This window comes from Onychomys torridus, chromosome 20 (genome assembly GCF_903995425.1).
Source record: "Onychomys torridus chromosome 20, mOncTor1.1, whole genome shotgun sequence".
Classification (NCBI taxonomy): Eukaryota; Metazoa; Chordata; class Mammalia; order Rodentia; family Cricetidae; genus Onychomys; species Onychomys torridus.
Window position 1 is genome coordinate 46914191 of NC_050462.1, and position 20119 is coordinate 46934309.

The 20119-nt window shown below is 55.6% G+C and overlaps 1 protein-coding gene across 1 annotated transcript; it reads left to right on the forward strand.

Annotated features, from left to right (window-relative positions):
- Positions 1-1017: 1017 nt before the first annotated feature.
- On the forward strand, positions 1018-19574 carry Ankrd52 (ankyrin repeat domain 52). The gene is made up of 28 exons (XM_036169888.1): positions 1018-1155; positions 1475-1558; positions 2011-2089; positions 2276-2346; positions 3281-3481; positions 4783-4870; positions 5015-5157; positions 5423-5635; positions 5875-5953; positions 6208-6322; positions 6517-6599; positions 6682-6799; positions 6987-7055; positions 7228-7368; positions 7447-7527; positions 10585-10696; positions 10862-10933; positions 11375-11576; positions 11797-11884; positions 11973-12090; positions 12829-13048; positions 13141-13228; positions 13329-13412; positions 13498-13643; positions 13859-13941; positions 14085-14167; positions 14355-14446; positions 14861-19574. Exons 1-28 carry the CDS (start codon positions 1129-1131, stop codon positions 15109-15111), a joined length of 3231 nt encoding a protein of 1076 aa, XP_036025781.1. The 5' UTR covers positions 1018-1128; the 3' UTR covers positions 15112-19574.
- Positions 19575-20119: the final 545 nt, after the last annotated feature.

Sequence of the window (20119 nt, forward strand, 5' to 3'; positions counted from 1 at the left end):
AGAGGAACCTGAGCCTGCAAGCCGCATTCCTCCCCGGGCTCTACTTTCGAGCTCCGCGTTTGAGTTTCTGTCCTGACTTTCCTGGAAGAAGGATTGTGCCCTGGAAGTGTAAGATGAAATAAACCCTTTCCTCCCCTTAGTCGTTTTTGGTCCGTGTCCTTATAGGAACAGCGAGGAAACTGGGATAGACCCGGTCTCATTATTTAGCCGGGACTGTTCTTGAACACACAATGTTGCTTCAACGTCCAGAGCGCAGGAATTTTAGGCAGGATTCATGCCTGGCTCTGAAGTATCTTTTATAAATTGTATCAATTCACTTTTCTTTTCCCCCTGCATTTCCTTCCGACCAGCAGTCCCTGATTAGCAGCCCTCTCCTCCCCGCTTCCCCCAAACCTCTCCAGCGGGTGAGGGCAGAGCCCCCCTCTACCGCCCCTTTCCTGGAGAAAGTTACTGCCCTAACCTGGCAGTGGGGTAATCCTGGAGTGGGTGTCCCTTCTGTGAGCTAGAGAGGCCCTCTCCAGCGGCCAAGCGTCCTGTTCGTGGAGGAGGCTTCCTGAAGCAGGAGCCCTCCTTGGGGTTGCTCTGCAGCTTAGCAATCTTGCTTTCCTTCCTACCCAGTGGACACGCGTTCTGGGGCCACACAGGAGCCTCGGGTCGCCACGCTCCGAGTTTGCCCTGTCGGTGGAGGGCTGGAGGGTGTGAGCGCGGTCGGGAGCCGTCCGCTGCACGCGAGCATGGTGGGCTGGGTGGACCCGAGTTCGTGCCAGGGCCCCGCGGGAGGACCCCTCGGGCCGCCGGGCTGCAGCGGAGAGCGCCGCGCAGCCGGCGGGTGGAGCGGAGAAGCCCGGGCCGCCCCGGCTGGCCCCGGCGCGGGGCGGAGGGAGCCGAGGCCTGGCAGCCCGTGCCCAGAGCGCCCCGAGGCCCGGCCCAGGCTCACCGCCAGGGAGCGCTGCGGGCTCCCGCTCGCCCGCCCCCCGGTAGGCGGGGCCGCCCTCTCCCCGCAGCCGCCGCCGCAGCCGCCGCCTGGGCCGCCCCGTGTCCCCGGTGGAGCCGCCGCCGCCGCCGCTGCCGCCGCCGCCGCCGCCGCCGCTGCCGCGAGCTCGATGCGGACGGAGCCTGGGCCGGGCCATGGGGATCCTCAGCATCACGGACCAGGTCAGCCCTCCTGCCCTTCCCCACGTCCTCCTTCCAGGGCCCGGCGCCGCCGCCACGCGAGCCCGGGGATGTGCGGCCTAGGCTGGGCCCCGAGCCCGAGGTGCCCGCGGCTCCCGCCGCGCCCCACGCCGCGCTCCCCTCGGCGGAGCGGGTGTCCTTGGGGGCCTGGCGGCCGCGGGAGGCACCGCAGGAATCCGCTGCAGCCAGGACCCCTGTAGCGGAGCCCCTCCAGCGACGCCCCCCTCCAGCCGTGTGCTCCCCCACCTCCCGGTTCCGCTCTGGCTCGGGCCCGCTCTCTGAAAGCTGGTTCTCCCTGCAGCCGCCCCTGGTCCAGGCCATCTTTAGCCGAGATGTGGAGGAAGTGCGTTCCCTCCTCTCGCAGAAGGAGAACATCAATGTGCTGGTGAGTTGGGAGCAGGGAGGATGGCGAGCCGGAATCGGGGCTCCGGTGTTCGGGACCCCTCCCCACCGGCGGGGCGGCTCCGTTTCTCCTCTGCTCTGATGAAACTGCAGCTCTTTCTACTCAGAGATGAGAGCCTGCTCCGCATTTAAGGCTGGTCAGGCATGGAGCACCGGCCAGCGGGTTCTGGGGACACCCAGAAAACGATGTTCTCTTCTCAACCATCGGGGTCTGCAGCGCCCCCACCCCTCCTGGAAGAAGGAGTAGGTTTCTCAGTCGGTGGCCCTGACTCCACCCTCCCAGGATGCTGGCTTTTGAATCCCCGCACTGGGATTTAAGTCCCTGCAGAACCTAGAGGAAGGGATTGTTAGGGAAGGGCTTGGAGTCCTCATACTTGAGCCAGCAGCGTCCAGGAGAATTTCTCTCTGCAGCTGCGCCTCTTTCTGCCTTTCCAGGACCAAGAGAGGCGAACCCCATTGCATGCTGCTGCCTACGTAGGCGATGTCCCCATCCTCCAGTTGCTACTGATGTCAGGTGAACGTGGGGAGCTGAAGGTGTGGCACCTAGGGAGGGGAGAAGTCTCTTCATACCCACGGATTGATCGCGGGTGCTAGGTCCGGGAATGGCTTTCTGTCCATTCAGGTTCCCCACTGCGATTACTGGTTTCCCTCCCCCCTTCCCCCTCAAATCCCAACAACATAGGGAATTGTATCCACACAGGTGCTAATGTTAATGCTAAGGACACACTGTGGCTGACCCCTCTTCATCGTGCCGCTGCCTCCCGAAACGAGGTATGGACACCCCCCCCCCCCTTCACCTTTCCAAAAAGGATGGGTGGGCTTGAAAGGTTAGAGAAACTCAGCTCTGTGCCCTGTGGACCATTCTGCCCCACATAGGGAGGAAACCAGACTTTGGCCCCTCCCTCCTGCCCCTAGAACTGGCTGGTAAGGGGGGCTGAGTGCTGCCAGCTGACGTCAGGGAGAGCTTAGCACTGGGCTGGCAGACTGCGGGGGCCCTGCTGCCAGGCCTGAGTGAGTCATGCCTCCCTGGGGGGCCACCTTAAGTCTGGTCCCCCTCTGGGGCCACCTTAATTCTGGTCCCCCTCTGGGCACTGAGATTTCTCTCGTTGTGATGGGGTGGGGAATAGTGATTTGTTGTATCCTTGCCCCTCCAGCAACTGTCTAAGGGGCCAGACTCACTTGTGGAGTCCTGTGCTGTGTTGCCCTCAACCTTGAAAAGAGGGGAAAGACCTTTTCTTGGATCCTTCATCACTTCCTTGGGGGGGTGGGGCTTGAGGCCAAGCAGAATGATGTGTGTAGTGTTTAAGAGGGGCATTTCAGCCTGGATTTGGAAGAGGGCCCATTATGTTTGTTTATTGGGATAATAGGTACGATTTTGGTACCTATGGAAGGAAGGGATAAGGGGAGGTGTTTTGACCGTTTAATGTAATAGGAGCATTTATTTTTCCTGGAGGCTTGGGCTATATGGGTTTACCTAGGGTGGATGTACATGGGAGTGAAGAGTTTTCAAGAGCTGGGTTGGAGCGTGATAGATGCCGGCTGTCTTGAGGAAGAGAGCTGTTTCCCTCAGCAAAGCAAAGCTGTTTAAGCTCTCGTGAGATGAGGTTTGAAGAGACTGTACTGGGAAGGCACACCAGCCAACCCCTCCCGCTTCCTCTCTCCTTTGACTTCCTGTCCTCTTGTCTGGTCCCTCGCTCCTCCACAGAAGGTGCTGGGGTTGCTGCTGGCACACTCAGCTGATGTGAATGCCCGGGACAAGCTGTGGCAGACACCGCTGCACGTGGCTGCTGCCAACCGGGCCACCAAGTGCGCCGAGGCCCTGGCACCCCTGTTGAGCAGCCTCAATGTGGCAGACAGGAGCGGACGCAGCGCCCTGCACCACGCAGTGCACAGTGGGCATCTTGAGGTGAGGGCCGGGCCAGTCTAGGCACAGTCTCCCCTTCTTTCCTTCCCACTGAGCTTTGGGTGCTGCCAGGCTTCCTGGGGCAGGAGTAGCTCAGACAGTTAACCATGTGGGCTCAGCACCCAAGGAATGATTGTTAGATTGAGGGTTTTGTGGAGTTTGTTCTGTCTGGTTTTTTTTGTTTTTTTGTTTGTTTTTTGGGTTTCTCTGTGTAGCTTTGCACCTGTCCTAGAACTCATTCTCTAGATCAGGCTGGCCTCGAACTCACAGAGATCCATCCGCCTGGCTCTGCCTCCCAAGTGCTGGGATTACAGGTGTGCCTGGTATGTTTTGTCTGTTTTTGAGACAGGGTCTCACAACGACGTATGCTTGGCTGGCCTGGAGCTTGCTGTGTAGATGAGACCAGGCTTGAACTTGAACTCACCTACGTCTGCCTGCCTTGGCCTTCTGAGTGCCCAGCTTACACTGAGTTTTTATTGAACCACTGTTACATGCTTAGTAAGGGCTGTGTCACTGAGCTGCATTCTCAATGCATAGACTGAAATACTTTTGCTTTCTAGTGTCGACGATAGGCGAGGGTTGGAGTGCTCAACTGTCTACACCCCACTTTTTTTTTTTTTTTTTTTTTTAGATTTATTTATTACGCATACAGAAGAGGGCACCAGATCTCATTACAGATGGTTGTGAGCCACCATGTGGGTGCTGGGAATTGAACTCAGGACCTCTGGAATAGCAGCCGGTGTTCTTAACCTCTGAGCCACCTCTCCAGCCCTGAGATTTTTTTTTTTTTTTTTTTTTTTTTTTTTGGTTTAGTTTGGTTTGGGTTTTTGAGACAGTGTTCCTCTGTGTAGCCCTGGCTATCCTGGAACTCACTCTGTAGCCCAGGCTGGCCTCTAATTTAGAGATCCTCCTGCCTCTGCCTTCCAAGTGCTGGGATTAAAGGTGTGCACCACCACTGCCTGGCAGAAATGTGTTTATAACTGTATCTTTTTTATGAAGAGGAAGTCTGTGTTGTTCAGCACATTCCCAGAGACACCTAAGAGTCTGAGAGCCAGCAGAGCACCTGAAGAGATCCTTCATTTCCTTTATCTGCTGGTGTCTTTTGGTGCCTGATCCCATTGATCCTGCTGTTCCTCCAGATTGTTCTGCTCAAGAACAGAGGCACTAGCCGCTGCCCCCAGCACTGCAAACATGAATCGAAAAGATACCAGGCTGCCTCCTCCTCTTGAGGAGATCAGCGGCCTCTGCCCTTGGGTAGGTTGAGGACATGAACCAGTCTTTATGTCCTCTGTGTTCTCCTATAGACGGTGAACCTGCTCCTCAACAAGGGAGCCAGCCTGAATGTCTGTGATAAAAAGGAGCGGCAGCCGCTGCACTGGGCAGCGTTTCTAGGTGAGAGACGCGGTAGGAAAAGAAAGAATTTGACTGTTGGGACTCCCAGGGCTGGGATAGGGCATTGTGCTATTTGGAGGGAGGAGAAGGCGTGGGGCCTTGGGTTCACCCTAGGCCTGCTTTCCCCGCTCCTTCTCCTCTTAGGGCATCTGGAGGTCCTGAAGCTGTTGGTGGCCCGTGGAGCAACCCTCAGCTGCAGAGACCGGAAGGGCTACGGGCTGCTGCATGCGGCTGCAGCCAGCGGCCAGATTGAAGTGGTGAAGTACTTGCTGCGGATGGGGGCTGAGGTCAGAGCAGTCGACGCCGTGTCTGGGGCTCAGGACAGGGAGTGGGAGGTTGGGCTCTGTCACAGAGGTGGGGAATGCTGGGGCTGCTGGTGTGGTTCCTGAAGGCTAGACGGATGTAGGAAAGGGTCTGAATAAGGCTTATATAATAGTGGTATTCTTCTTTGGATCAGGGGCTAACATAGTAGGATTTCTAGGACTCAAGCTGATTGGCTGCTTCCACCTTTGTTTGATCTGATAATCCATACCCTCACCCCTGGAAATCCAGATTGATGAGCCCAACGCTTTTGGAAACACAGCTTTGCACATCGCTTGCTACCTGGGCCAGGATGCTGTGGCTATTGAGCTGGTAAATGCAGGAGCCAACGTCAACCAGCCGAACGACAAGGGGTTCACACCACTGCACGTGGCAGCAGTCTCCACCAATGGCGCGCTCTGCTTGGAGCTGCTGGTCAATAATGGGGCCGACGTCAACTACCAGGTACCTGAGAGGGTGGGAGCAGCGAGTACCCCTGGGGCTCCAACCACAGCCACGTACTTCTCTTGGGGGAATCTGGGAGAATCACCCACTGGTCTTCTGGGGTATTAGGTCTTACCAGGGACTTGAGAATGTGATTGGGTCACCATGTAACATCTCTATCCTGGTTGATGTGTTCTTGAAAGAGAGAACAGGGCAGTCTCTCTGCTTTACATTTAATAAAAACCACTATGTTCCCACAGAGTAAAGAAGGAAAAAGCCCTCTGCACATGGCTGCCATCCATGGCCGATTCACACGTTCCCAGATCCTCATTCAGAATGGTATGGACTCAGGCTTTGTGCTCTCTTCTTCCAGGGGACTCACCCCTAGAAACCCTCCTCTTCCTCCCACCCCATCTGCCACCCAGATATTTGGGACTGTACTTTTTTTAAGTCTAAGGCTTAAAAAAAAAAGCAATGCCTGGAGAGTGCTTAGTTCAGTCCAACCTATAATAAGTAGCGCCTGAGTGATCCTTGACTGGGGTGAGTAGACCGAAGCCTGAGGCATGCCTGGGTTGTGTGTCTCCTTGTCTCAGGTAGCGAGATTGATTGTGCTGACAAGTTTGGGAACACACCACTGCATGTAGCCGCTCGCTACGGACACGAGCTGCTCATCAGCACTCTCATGACCAATGGCGCGGATACCGCCCGGTGAGTCCGGACCCTGGAACCACTTCCGGGCCACATCAGGTCTGTACGTACTGTCCACATCAAATGCAGATATCCGAAGGTGCTTGTCACAGGGAAGTTTGGGAACGCTTACCCCGACTCGTAGGGCCACAGAAAGGAACTCTGTAACTGGTCCTTGCTTGGCTCCAGGGCTGAGTCCCTCAACCTCTTTGCAGGCGCGGTATCCACGACATGTTCCCCCTGCACTTAGCTGTTCTCTTTGGGTTCTCTGACTGTTGCCGGAAGCTTCTTTCCTCAGGTATGTGCTGACGGGCTGGGTGATGGGCAGGATGGTGGCTCAGGGCTCCTGGATGCGATCTGTGGCTGGTGTGCTCCTGCAGGCCAGCTGTATAGCATCGTGTCTTCACTCAGCAATGAGCATGTGCTTTCCGCTGGGTTTGACATCAACACACCCGACAGCCTTGGCCGCACCTGTCTCCATGCTGCTGCTTCTGGAGGGTGCGTCCTCTTTCTCCAGGCCTCGGGAGCTGGGCAGGGTGTGGGTCCCCACTGTCTGCCTGGCTCTCTTTCCCTTCAACAGGGAAAGTAGTCACAATAGAGACCCTTGGGTCCCCCCTCTCGGCCTCTCCCTGGGCTGGTGGCCATGCTTCAAGCCTCTCACTCTTGGACCTGGTCTTCCTTTTAGGAATGTTGAATGTCTAAATTTGCTGTTGAGCAGTGGGGCTGACCTGAGGAGAAGAGACAAATTTGGAAGGCAAGTTGATGTGCGGGGTCCACAGAGCTAGGGTCTGGTTAGAGAGAGAATGGAGGAAAGAGGAGGCGAGCTTAAGCGAGGAGAGTGTTACCGTGTACCCTTTTACTGCACATCTGGCGGGGTTTATATCGATCCCCGAGTCTTTCAGTCTCCGTTGTCACATGCTCTCCAGGACCCCACTGCACTATGCAGCTGCCAACGGTAGCTACCAGTGCGCAGTGACGCTGGTGACCGCCGGGGCGGGCGTCAATGAGGCAGACTGCAAAGGCTGTTCTCCTCTGCACTACGCTGCTGCCTCTGACACCTACCGGAGGTAAGGCTCCTTCCTGGGTTCTCCTCAACCCCTTTCGCCTCCCCATCTCTCCTAACCTTTTTCCCTGTGTTACGCCAGAGCGGAACCCCACACTGCTTCCAGCCATGATGCTGAAGAGGATGAGCTACTGAAGGAGTCTCACAGGAAGGAGGCCTTCTTGTGAGTATTGGAGGATGCCGGATGTGCCTTCCCCACGGTGCCACCCTGGCCCTTTTATCCTCCCACCCACTTTGAATCTCAGCTGCTGTGGCCACCACTGCCTTGCCAGCGTGTAGCGCACACTGCGTGTAGGGAAAGTCAGATATGAGATCTAGCTCCTCTCCTCAAGGAGCAGGGGCTTCTTAAAAAGCTGGGAAAACTACCTACATGTAGGAGACTGCTTAACTGAACGTTAAGGTGTTGTTCTAGGTATTGAGGTGATAGGGATTGATCCTGGAATGATCTTTGTTCATTCCGGACAGGCAATTGCCACTGAACCACCTCCTAGCTGGTACTAAAGGATAAAAGATGAATTAAGTCGGGCGCAGTGGTGTACACGTTTCTTCCTAGCACTCAGGAGGCAGAGTTTGAGGCCAGTCTGGTCTGTGTAGTGAGTTACAGGTCAGCCAGGACTATACAGTCAGACCTTCTCTCTCAAAAACAAAACAAAATAGATGAATTTACTCCAGGGCTTTGGGAGGTAGGGTGGATTTCACTGCTAGAGTACGACATTATAACAGTGCCTAGGAGTTGGGGATTTAGCTCAGTGGTAGAGCGCTTGCCTAGCAAGTGCAAGGCCCTGGGTTCAGTCCTCAACTCTAGCAAAAAACAAAAACAAAAACAAAAAAAAAGTGCCTAACATCAAAACAACCCGACAACCAAAAATGTCTTCAGGAATTTTTGCCTGGAGGGCAAAATTGTCCCTAATTGAAAGCCTTAAATGAATGGGAGAAATTTCATTTCCATAAACTTAATTTAAAAATCTGAAACAGGGCTGGAGAGATGGCTCAGCAATTAAGAGCACTGGCTGCTCTTCCAGAGGTCCTGAGTTCAATTCCCAGCACCCACATGGTGGCTCACAACCATCTGTGATGAGATCTGGCGCCCTCTTCTGGCATGCAGGGATACATGTAGGCAGAACACTGTGTACATAATAAATAAATAAATCTTAAAAAAAAAAATCTGAAACAGCCAGGCCTGGTGATTTAATTCCAAAACTTAGAAGGCAGAAGCAGGAGGATTATGTGTGAGTACCAGGACAGTGCAGACTACATAGTGAGTCCCTGTCTCAAAAGCAAAAAAATCTGAAACAACAGCTGGGTACGGTTGCTGGTGGCACAGGTCTATAATTCCAAGCCCTTGGGAAGTGAGGAGGTTCAAGGACAACCTTGCTCCATAGAGTTTTAGGCCAGCCTGAGCTACATGAAACCCTTTTCAAAAAAAAGAAAGAGGAAAAAGGCAGCTAGTTATGTTGACTCACACCTGTAGTCTCTAGCACGTGGGGATCTGAAGCAGGAGGATTGTTGTGAGTTCCAGTGTAACTCATACTTTGTGAGATTTTATCACAAAAAGCAAAAAAATCCCACCTAAAAATAAAGTTAAAGACACTTACCAGGAGCAGTACTCAAAGGTGAATGTTTTCCTTTTAAAAACCCATCAACAGGCTTTCCAGGTAGCTCAGTGGGTAGGGACAGGCAGGGAGAGAGACACTGGGCCTGGCTTAAGCATTTGAAACCTCAAAACCCACCCGCAGCGACACATTTCCTCCAGGAAGGCCACACAGGATGCTTGCTCGTGAGCCTGCTGGCTTGAGTTTGATCCCTGGGACCCATGTGGTGGGAAGAGAGACTGACTGCTAACAAAGTTGTCCTCTGACTTCTGTGACACACACACACAGTTTAAAAAACAACACTGAGGGGGCTGGAGACATGGCTCAGAGGTTAAGAACACTGGCTGTTCTTCCAGAGGTCCTGAGTTCAAGTCCCAGCACTCACTTGGTGGCTCACGATCATCGGTAATGAGATCTGGTGCCCCCTTCTGGCCTGCAGGCAGAACACTGTATACATGATAAATAAATAAATCTTAAAAAAAAAAAAAGAACCACCATACTCACTAATGTAAAAGGTTGGTAATGGGAGACAGAGTGTCAGATATGTGGAGCTCTTATCCTCATGACTTTTCTGTAAATCTTAGACTTCAGAAATTTATTTTAAAAACAGCTGGTCATTGGGTTGGGGATTTAGCTCAGTGGTAGAGTGCTCACCTAGCAAGCACAAGGCCCTGGGTTCAGTCCTCAGCTCAAAAAAAAAAAAAAAAAAGAGCTGGTCATTTTGGCACACACCTTTGATTCTAGTATTTGGGAGGCAGAGGCAGATGGAGCTCTTGAGTTTGAGACCCACCTGGTCTACATATTGAGTACCAGGGCTACACAGAGAGAGACCTCAGGAAACAAAACAAAACAAACCCAAAAATAGCTGGGTGGTGGTAGCACACGCCTGTAATCCCAGCACTCGGGAGGCAGAGGCAGGCGGATCTCTGAGTTCGAGGCCATCCTGGTCTACAGAGCGAGTTCCAGGGAAGGCACCAAAGCTACAGAGAAACCCTGTCTCGAAAAACCAAAAAAAAAAAAACCTGAAAAATACACATTGAAGAGACTCAGCTATGTGATTTTGAAAGGTCCCTTATCCCCTCTGCTTAAATTTTCTCAACTCTAGTAGTAGGGATACAAATATATCTAACTCTGAGAGTAATTATGATAGTTAAATGGATGTAGGTGAGCTGCTTACCACACAGTATTTGATACATAGTAAGTGCTAGATGTCATTTCTATTACAACTGCAAAGAACACAAAAGGGGAGGGTGAGGAAGGCCCGAGAGCAGAGCGGCTCGGTCTGAGTTCGCAGTAGGGTGGACTTCTTCAGCCATCTGGGGAGGAGCAGGACTGCTAGGCAGGGCTCAGTGTGCTTGGAGGCAGGAATAAGATGCTCACCTACCAGACGACCGTGAGTCAAGCATGCCCATGTTTTCTGGAAGAGGATCCAGAGATAAAGGACGGTGTTGGAGCTGGAGGCCCAGGCGTAGCCTGAGCTGGGGTTGAAGCATGGATGGCAGGATTTAGAGTCTACATAGAACAGGTGTCCCCAGGGCTCCCTCGCCCCTGTCCCCTGCCCCTCCCAGAGCGGCACCCTTGCTGGTCTGGGCCTACCCCTGCCTCACAGTCTGTCCCTGGCTCCCCAGCTGTCTGGAGTTCTTATTGGATAATGGTGCAGACCCCTCCCTGCGGGACAGGCAGGGCTACACAGCCGTGCACTATGCAGCCGCCTACGGCAACAGACAGAACCTGGAACTGGTATGTATGGGCCCCTGGCCTGGGGGGAGGGGGCGGGGACAGGGCTGTAGTCTGGCTTCAGGTTTGTGACAGTTGAATTGGGAGATGAGAGGATTTCTGTGAGTGTGGCAGGGCCACATCTTGGAAGTCCTAGAACCTCAGCATGTGCTTTCCTGTTCATTGCAGCTCTTAGAAATGTCCTTTAACTGCCTGGAGGACGTGGAGAGCACTGTCCCAGTCAGCCCTTTGCACTTAGCTGTGAGTCCCACATCTTTTCCTTTTGTCTTCTGACCTGACCATTCACAGCGTGCCAGCCCTGACCCTGTCCTTATATCTGCTTCCTTTTAAACGAATAACTTGACATTTTTATTTAGTATGATTGCGTGTCTGTGTGCTGATGGTGTGTGTGTGTGTGTGGATGCATGTGTACCATGGTGTACGTGAAGATCTAGGACAACTGCGTGGAGCTGGTTCTTGCACTGTATTTGGGCTTCAGGGATGGAGCGCAGGGCCTCAGGCTTGTACAGGATGTCCACTGAGCCACCCTGCCAGCCCTGAGTCTGCATTCTCATTGGGATGGGGCAGGCAGGTTGTCTAGAAAGGGCCCACAGAGCTTGTGGTACTTGGAGCTTCCTCGAGAGTCCCAGCAGCAGAGTAGGAAGGGGGATGTCCTCAGCTGTGTCTGTCGGTCACCCGCAGGCCTACAATGGTCACTGTGAAGCCCTGAAGACGCTGGCTGAGACGCTGGTGAATCTGGATGTCAGGGACCACAAGGGCCGGACCGCGCTCTTCCTGGCCACTGAGCGGGGCTCTACTGAGTGTGTGGAGGTGCTTACAGCCCACGGTGCCTCTGCCCTCATCAAGGAGCGTAAACGCAAGTGGACACCCCTACATGCTGCTGGTTAGTGGCCCCCTTCTAGCTCCTGCTAGACCCCCTTGAACAGTTGGGCCAGGGGTGGGCTAGGGCCAAGGAGGATGGAGACTTCAAGTCTTGATTCATACCTTCCTACCTGAAGCTTTCTCCTTGCCCTGGGCCTTCACAGAACTCCAGTCCTTGAGCCCAGATTTACCCTCTTCTTCCCTCCTGACACTATCCTGACAGAGGCCCCCTTTTCTTTCAGCTGCTTCTGGCCACACTGATTCCCTGCACTTGCTGATTGACAGTGGGGAACGAGCTGACATCACAGACGTCATGGACGCCTATGGACAGTGAGTGTGGGCCAGACCCTCGCCCTTTCTCCACCTCGTGGTCCAAACAGAAGTGATGATGCTCATCTTTCTCCTGCTTGCTCTGCAGGACCCCGCTGATGCTGGCCATTATGAATGGTCATGTGGACTGTGTACATCTGCTGCTAGAGAAAGGATCCACGGCCGATGCTGCTGACCTCCGGGGCCGCACCGCCCTCCACCGTGGGGTGAGTGAGCTGCTGGGAACAAAGCTGCTCACAGGCAGGCCTTGGGGCGGGAGCAAAGGGCCCACCAGCAGCAGGGCATCTGAGTGTCGGGGAGTAGGATAGGATTCTGCTTCTGGGCCTTGCTGGGCTGTGTGTGATCCGAGATGAGCCCTTTCCTTCCCTCCTGGTGACATAGTATTTCTCATCACACTCAGCCACCCAAACTGCTCACCACCCACACCTGCTGCTGCCATCCTGTCAGGGTTCATTTCTGTCTTATTTTTTAATAGACAGGAACTCACTAGAGAGGCCTGGCAGGCTCTGAACTCACTGTGTAGCCCAGGCTGGCCTGGACCTCAGATCTGCCTGCCTCTGGTTTCCAAGTGCTGGGATTAAAGGTGTGCACCACCACGCTGAGCAGATCTTTTTATTGTGAGGGTTCTCGCTGTATCACCCAGGCCGGTCCTCCACTCTTGGGTTCAAGTGGTCCTCCAGCCTCAACTTCCTGAGTAGCCGAGACTACAGGTGTGCGTGGCTTTCAGAACCACAGGATTCTCTGACCCTCAGTCTCCTCACTCTCTATTTGGTCTCCTCTTCTGAGAGCCTCAGGATAGACTGGCCATCCTGCCTGTCAGGAAAGTAGCTGCTCATCCCTGACACTAGAATTACTGTAGAGATAAGGACGGATAAGTAGTTCTGCTCCTGGGCCAGCCCCCAGCAACTAGCCACTAACCCCTTCCACCTCTGTGTGCCCTGCAGGCAGTGACTGGCTGTGAGGACTGCCTGGCTGCCCTGCTGGACCACGATGCATTTGTGTTGTGCCGAGACTTTAAGGGCCGCACACCTATCCACCTGGCCTCAGCCTGTGGCCACGCCACAGTGCTGCGGACCCTGCTGCAGGCCGCTCTTTCCACAGACCCCCTAGATGCTGGTGTCGACTACAGCGGATACTCGCCCATGCACTGGGCCTCCTACACTGGTACTGGTGGGGCCCTCGGCAGGCGCGGGGTGTGTGTGTTGATGGAGGATTTGCTCTCTCGCCCTTACCATACTTTCTTCCTCGTGCCCCAGGACATGAAGATTGTCTGGAGTTGTTACTTGAACACAGCCCATTCTCATACCTGGAGGGAAACCCCTTCACTCCTTTGCACTGTGCAGTGTAAGTACCTTCTGCACGGGCCCCTCGGGGTGAGATCCTGGCCTGAAGGCGGCAGTCCCTCCAGTTTGCTGCTTCTGACAATTCTCCTCCCCCACTCCAGAATTAATAACCAGGACAGCACCACAGAGATGCTGCTGGGAGCTCTGGGTGCCAAGATTGTGAACAGCCGAGACGCCAAAGGACGGTGAGTGACAAAGTCCTGGCTTTGGTCTCTGCCCCGTAGAGGAGACCTGTCCTGTTTCACTCCCCTCTGCTGCCCCCACCCCCAGGACCCCCCTTCACGCCGCTGCCTTCGCGGACAATGTCTCTGGGCTCCGGATGCTGTTGCAGCATCAAGCTGAAGTGAATGCCACTGACCACACTGGCCGCACCGCGCTCATGATGGCAGCCGAGAACGGGCAGACTGCTGCTGTGGGTGTGTAGTGGCTACCATGACAGGGAGCCCCTGGCTGTTAATGGGATGGGCCAGCCCATCCTGCGGGGCGTACTGGGGGCCTGGGGCTCAGAATGCAGGAGGATGTCTGAGGGACCCACCTTCCGTGACCGGGATACAAAGGCCGTGCAGACAGGAGGAGTGGGGGTGGCTGCTGCCCTGGGGGAAGACGACAGTCTGTCCCGTTTCCTTGGTAGAATTTCTGCTGTATCGAGGGAAGGCAGACCTGACTGTGCTGGACGAGAACAAGAACACTGCCCTGCACTTGGCTTGTAGCAAGGTACTGCCTGGAGTGGGCTCAGTCAAGTGGCGGCTCCTGGTTGCAGGGTGGACTACAGCAGAAACGGGTTCCTTCCCTGCTCCACCCTGCTGCCTGTTAGTGTTCTATGCCACAAGTGTCCACTTTCTGTTCCTCTTCCTCAGGGCCATGAGAAATGTGCCCTCATGATCCTGGCAGAAACCCAAGACCTTGGCCTTATCAATGCTACCAACAGTGCACTGCAGATGTGAGTGTGTGTGTGTGGGGGGGGGCTCCTGGCTGGGGGAGGCAGGAGGTGGGTGAAGAAAGCCACCTGTACTCCAGGGGCCCTCCGGAGCTCACAGCATTTGTCAGTACCCTTGGCACCCACCTTGAGGTGGCAAGGCAGCCTGGCATCCTCCTTAGCGTCCCGTCTCTGTTTTCTTTCTTCTAAGGCCACTCCACATCGCTGCCCGGAATGGCCTAGCTTCTGTGGTGCAGGCCCTGCTGAGTCGTGGGGCCACAGTGCTGGCTGTGGATGAAGAAGGTGGGTGGGGTGGGGTCCAGAGCCCCCCGCCTCTCCTGGGTTTGGGGTCAGGGACATTCTTCAGGAGGTGACTTGTTAACCTTGCTATAAATGAGATTTTCTTCCCAGGGGACCTCTTGAGAGCAGAGACCCAATACCAGTAGTCTAAGTCTCCCAGGGGAGTCTGATGGAACTAGGTGGATCTGGCAGGATCAGGAAGGCCTCCCCCACACCCCAGTCTGCCGTCCATGCGCTGCCCTTTACCCTGCAGTCACAATTCGCTGTGGGCTCCCCTGGGCCCTTGCCACCTGCGTTTCTGACTCCAGTGGGTGCTTGCCCCCTTGGTGCCCCTCACAGCCCAGAGAGCTGAGGACCTGGGAGGAGTCGGGCCCTAGGCTACAGGACCCTGAGCCTCAGGTCTCCCCTGGCCCACAGGTCACACCCCAGCGCTGGCCTGCGCTCCCAACAAAGATGTGGCAGACTGCCTGGCCCTGATCCTTTCCACCATGAAGCCTTTCCCGCCCAAGGACGCCGTCAGCCCTTTCAGCTTCAGCCTGCTCAAGAACTGCGGCATCGCGGCTGCCAAGACGGTGGGTGGCTGTGGCGCCCTGCCTCACGGGCCGTCCTGTCCCTACAGCCAGGAGCGGCATGGTGCCATTGGGTTAGACGGCTGCTACTCCGAGTAGCCCCTCGAGCGTCCCTTCCCCTGCCGGCGGCTTGATACCTTATTCTATTTATTTAGAAGAAAAATCTAAACATTTAGGGCACTTTAAAGGAGAACACGACTGGGTCTGGGCAGGGGAGCACTGGGGAGCTGCTGCTCACCCCTTTGCCACACCATCCTGGCCTGGCAGAGGCCTGGGACCCACAGGGAGCACCCCAGGCTCTTGGTACCCCCAGGGCAACCCCTTCTGCCAAGTGTCCCAAAATGATTACTAAATGCCTGGCTCCCCCCTTGGACTCCATCTCTCAGTTCCCCCTGTTTGCTGCCAGCTCCCCCAACTCTTCCTCTGACTCTCCTCTCTGTCCCTCCTCCCCTCACCCCTGCTGCCAGGCAGACCCCCTTCCTCTTCCATACCCAGCACTGCCTCCCCGCTTGGCCCCTCCATCCCTGCAGCAGTGAGAAGCCTTAATTTCTGGTACTGTGTGAGCACTCTGGGGGTGTCCCCCTCCCTCTTCAGGGGCAGCTAGAGGATGGGGGGTATTCAGCACTGGGGCCTAGAGCTTCCCCCCCATATCCCATCATCCCTGAAATTCAAACGCAGACACTTGAAGCAGCAACTACTGAACCTGGCCCTTATCCCGCGCTCTCCCCCGGCTCCTCATGTGCAAACCAAGGGCTGCTTCTGCCCCCACAGCCTGCTCCCGCCCCACAGCCTGCTCCTGCCCCCACTTCCAGCCTGGCCCCCAACCACGCACTTTAACCTTGCTTCTTTCTTTTAACTCTTCTCGGGAGGGCAGCCTGTGGCGCCTCCGTCCTCGGCTCTTTTCTCCCTGAACTCTGAGGCTTGTCATGAATTTTTAAGTAAGCATTTTATTCTTTAGGGGAAGAAACAAATTAATATCCTGCCCATTTCAAAACCACAGCCCTAGTATGTCCTCTGTGTGTCAGGCATGTGTTTGCATGTGAGTGGAGGTAGGGACCACGTTCTTCCTCCCATATCCCCCAACCCCAGAGTTTCTCCATGTCCCCTGTCTGTCTCCACCTCTGTCATGTCTGAGAGTACCCACTGCCCCAGTCACTCCTGATATGAAGCCAAAGATGGTGGGAAGGGCAGGATCAGTATAGGGACCGCTTGTTAGGGAACCAGACCTTCCTCCAGCGAGGGGGTGGAGCACTGGTCAAGGGAGCAGCCGATGGACACTGAGGCTTAGTCCCTGCCTTTCCAGCATGGGGAGAGATGGGGTTGAGTAGGCGCTGCACTGATAAGATTCCTGGAATGTCCCTGAGAAGCCAAACTGGGCTGGAATGAGAAGGGGCAGTGTTCTCTTTAAATGTAGCATTGCATCTGGCCTGGTCCCTCAGATGCCCTGTCCATCCGTCTCCTTGGTGAGCCTCTGCACAGTCGGACCCAATCCCGTAACCCGGTGTCCCTTCCTCACACGCAATACCTCAGCCAGGGGCCAAGACACAGAACTTGAACAGAGGTCCTGCCCCGCCCGCAGCGCACCCTTGCCCAGTCTGGCTGCCGTCAGTATTGCCCCTGAGAACTGAGAACTGGACGGGCTTCGTTTACACAGTACAGGGGTCTCTCCCAGGGGTCTCTCCACCTCCCACCCCAGCTTGCTCGACTCATTCTCTGTCAGTTTTCAGTTGTGCCCCTGGAATGTCTTGCCACCCTTGCCAAGGGTGAGCTGAGGGGAGAGAGGCTGTCCCAGGGAGCCCTTCCTCCCCACAGACACCCTGCACCATACCTCACGCTGGTTCCCAGAAGCCTGGGGTGTTTGACTTTCCTTTCTGTGGTCCCCGTTCATCTGTGTCTTGCTGCCCTACCCTCAGATCCTAAACCATTTCAAGGCTTCCACGTGACCGTTATTGGTGAGAAGGATTGTGCAGCTTAGTTTTTATTTTTGTTTTCAAAGCCAAAGGGCCTTGCAATGCCCCTCTTGCCCACACCCTCCATGCCTCCCCTTCCCTATACGACAATCAATGTGACCTCTCTTAAGGGCTGCCGCCCCCCCCCCCCCTGCTGGTTCTGCATCGCTTGCCCCAACTTCAGTTCTCTCCTAGAATCTTCCCATCTCACCCTCCCTTCATCTTGGTGCTGGGAATTAGGTGGTGGGGGGCATGGGGGCAGGGACGTGGTTCCCCGGGGTGACTTGGGGTATCAGTCGTGTTCTCCTTTATCAGAGCTTGACGATGTCAGAAGGAATCTGACGAGCGAGCGTTTGTCAGGAGCCCCGCTGTTCTGCTTTGCTAGATGAGATTCCGGTGGCTGGCTGTTCCCTGCTATCCCGGGCACACTGTCAGCAGTGCTGGGAATGTGACAGGGAGCCCCCTGTCCCTCCTCATGTGGCTATGAGGAGGCCTGGAGGGCGAGCAGCCTCCTCTCCTTATGCCAAAGGAAATCCCGCACCCCACCCCGGGCTCCGCAGCCCTAGTGTTTTGAAGCATTTTGACCATTCTCATGGCCACTGCATATTTATTTTAATGTTAAGATTTTTTTAAACCTCTTTGACTTAAACGGGTGTGGGGAAGTAAAACAGGCGGAATGCCCCCCAATCTTAAGGGGGTTGAGTGGGGGGGGGCATCTCCTTCCCTCCTCTGTTCCCCTCCCCTCCCCACCGCAGCTCTAAAGCACTTGCTTCAAGTAATAAGCACTTTTGTGAAAAGGCCTATTTTAAGGACGGACCCTGGGAGCAGCCCTGGGTCCCAGCAAAGGAGGCAGAGCAGGGCTACATAGGAGACAGGGAAGCAGGCGTGAGTCAGAGGCGACTTGAGAAGAGCCAGTTTTTAGTTTCTCATTTTAGGGGGATGTTTCTGATTGGGCGGTGGCTTTTGTAGGGTTGTGTACCATCCTTCAGAAAAACAAATGGCACAAAGTGTGGGTCCCAGGATGGACCGACAGACCCAGGTCACTGCCACTGTCCAGCTGAGACTCTAAGACTGGTGGGCCACCTCCCCCACCCCGTGGCCCCTGAGCCATAGGACTGCTGAAAACCACTGAATGTACAGCCCAGGGTGGGGTGGGAGTATCCCCTGGGGGAGGGGGCTTCTCCTTTTGTTTGGTGCTGTGGGGGGTGGGAGATAGGAGACAGAGGGGACTGCCACCCCATGTAGACATGTGTTCCTTGGGGTGAGGGGCTGAGGAGGGCCGCCTCCCTCTCTAACCCCAGCCACGGCCCCTCTTCCTTCCTCACCCCTATCCGTTTTGACTGTAAGTCCAGCTCACCTTTGCCTTCAATATGTAACCAAAGGAAAACTCAATACTGTCTCCACCGCTGTCTGCCCACCCAAGCACCTTCCTCCTCCCTGGATCAGAGGGGAGAAGAGGCTGGGGGTGGGGATGGTGGGGCCTGAGTGAATGGTTCTACAACTGTACCCCCAAAACCCTCTCTATGGTCTTGGAAGGGGTCCCAGAGGTGGGATGGGGCCAGGCTGGCAGGCTGGGAGTGCGCTCACCGTGTATCTCCTGCACGTGAGCGTTTCTTTGTGGAAATGACTCCAGTGACTACGCTCCAGCGGGGAGGCCCCCTTCCTCCTTCCCACTCAGCCGGTTTTCACCCTCTCCCAGCCCAGTGCTCATTCCCTGCCCCCTCCCACCGCAAAGGAAAATAGCCTTACAGACCCTAGCCCGGAAGCCCTGCTCCTGGGGCAAGCCAGTTTGGCCATCCCTCCTGCCAAGTCTGAACCCCACCTTTGGGGGAGGGGCGGGGGGCAAAGCAGCCTCCCCCTTCTGTGTGGCTCCAACCCCTGGGCCTTTACCCAGCTTGGGCAGGACAGAGTGAGGAGTCTTCAAGGACCAAGCCCAGTGGTCGGGGAAGAGGGGGGTAGAGAAAGAAGGGTCTGACTTGGGGACTCCTCCTCCCAACCCAACCCCTGTAGAGAAGCGACCAAATTCCCAGAGGTGGGAGGGAGTTGGGGTGGGGAGGGTCTGCTCTTTGAATTACTTGAAGGTACTGACTCCGAGGCTGCTGTTGCCCACGTAGGTGTGAGGGGACACTGTCACTGCATTTGGGAGGGCAGAGGATGGCGGGTGACGAGTGGATCCACCCTTGGCCCTCGCTCACTCCTGTTAGGCCCTGTCCCTGGGCCTCCTGTCCGCACCTCACTCTGGGCGCCCCTCCAGTTGCACTAAAGTAGCTGTTGTGCCAGTCTGCCCCACGCCAGGGTGGGGTCTCTGCTTCCAGTCCTTCCCGCCGCCTCTGCTCCCATCCTGGACAATCTTGTTCACTCCTATTCCTGGATAGCTCAGCTTTGTGTGTGCGTGTGCGTGTGCGTGAGCGTGTGTGTTTCAGGGGTGGGTGGGTTTGGCTGGAGTGGGTCTGGCAGGGATTTGGGAAGGGCTAGGAGAAAGACGGAGGATGGTATCTCCTACCCCCTTCCCCAACTCCAAGCCACAGAAGCCCGGGAGGGAGCGTGCCTACTCTCGCTGCCGTGTGTCTTGCAGATGTGCCAAAATGGGGCGGGGGGGGGGGGGGGGGGGAGGGTGCCTGGCGGAGCAGCCCCAGGGTGGCTCTCTCAAAGCAATACAGTTCCCCTGCTGGGGGACAGCAGGACAGGGGAGAGGGTTGGGTGGGGACCTGGGGTTCCCCATGTACAGCTGTGTATATTCAGGGGTGTTCTCTGTCTGGTACCCACTGTGGGCATCTATGTGTGTGTGAACCTCCCTTTCCCCATGCCCTGCATGACCTGTGATGCTGCAGACACCACCATCCTGTGTGCAGGTGTGCTGGGGAGCACGGAGGGGCATGGTCCATGTCCTGCCGCACCCTCCACCCTGTGACCCATGTACTCGGTTGTAGGAAGTAAAGAGAACTGAGCACAATTCACTGGATTCTAGTCGAATCTTTCTCTAAGCAATTTCCCATCCCTGCCCTCCTCCCTGTCCTGGAGCCGCCTGTGGTGCTAGTGTTGGGGTCGGGGTGTGCAATGCTGGCGGGTAGCAATAAAGCCCAGACACCTGCATCCCCAGGATGCCGAGGGCTGCAGAAACAGAGACCTTGGTGCATTTGCCCGGCCCCTGCCCTCCT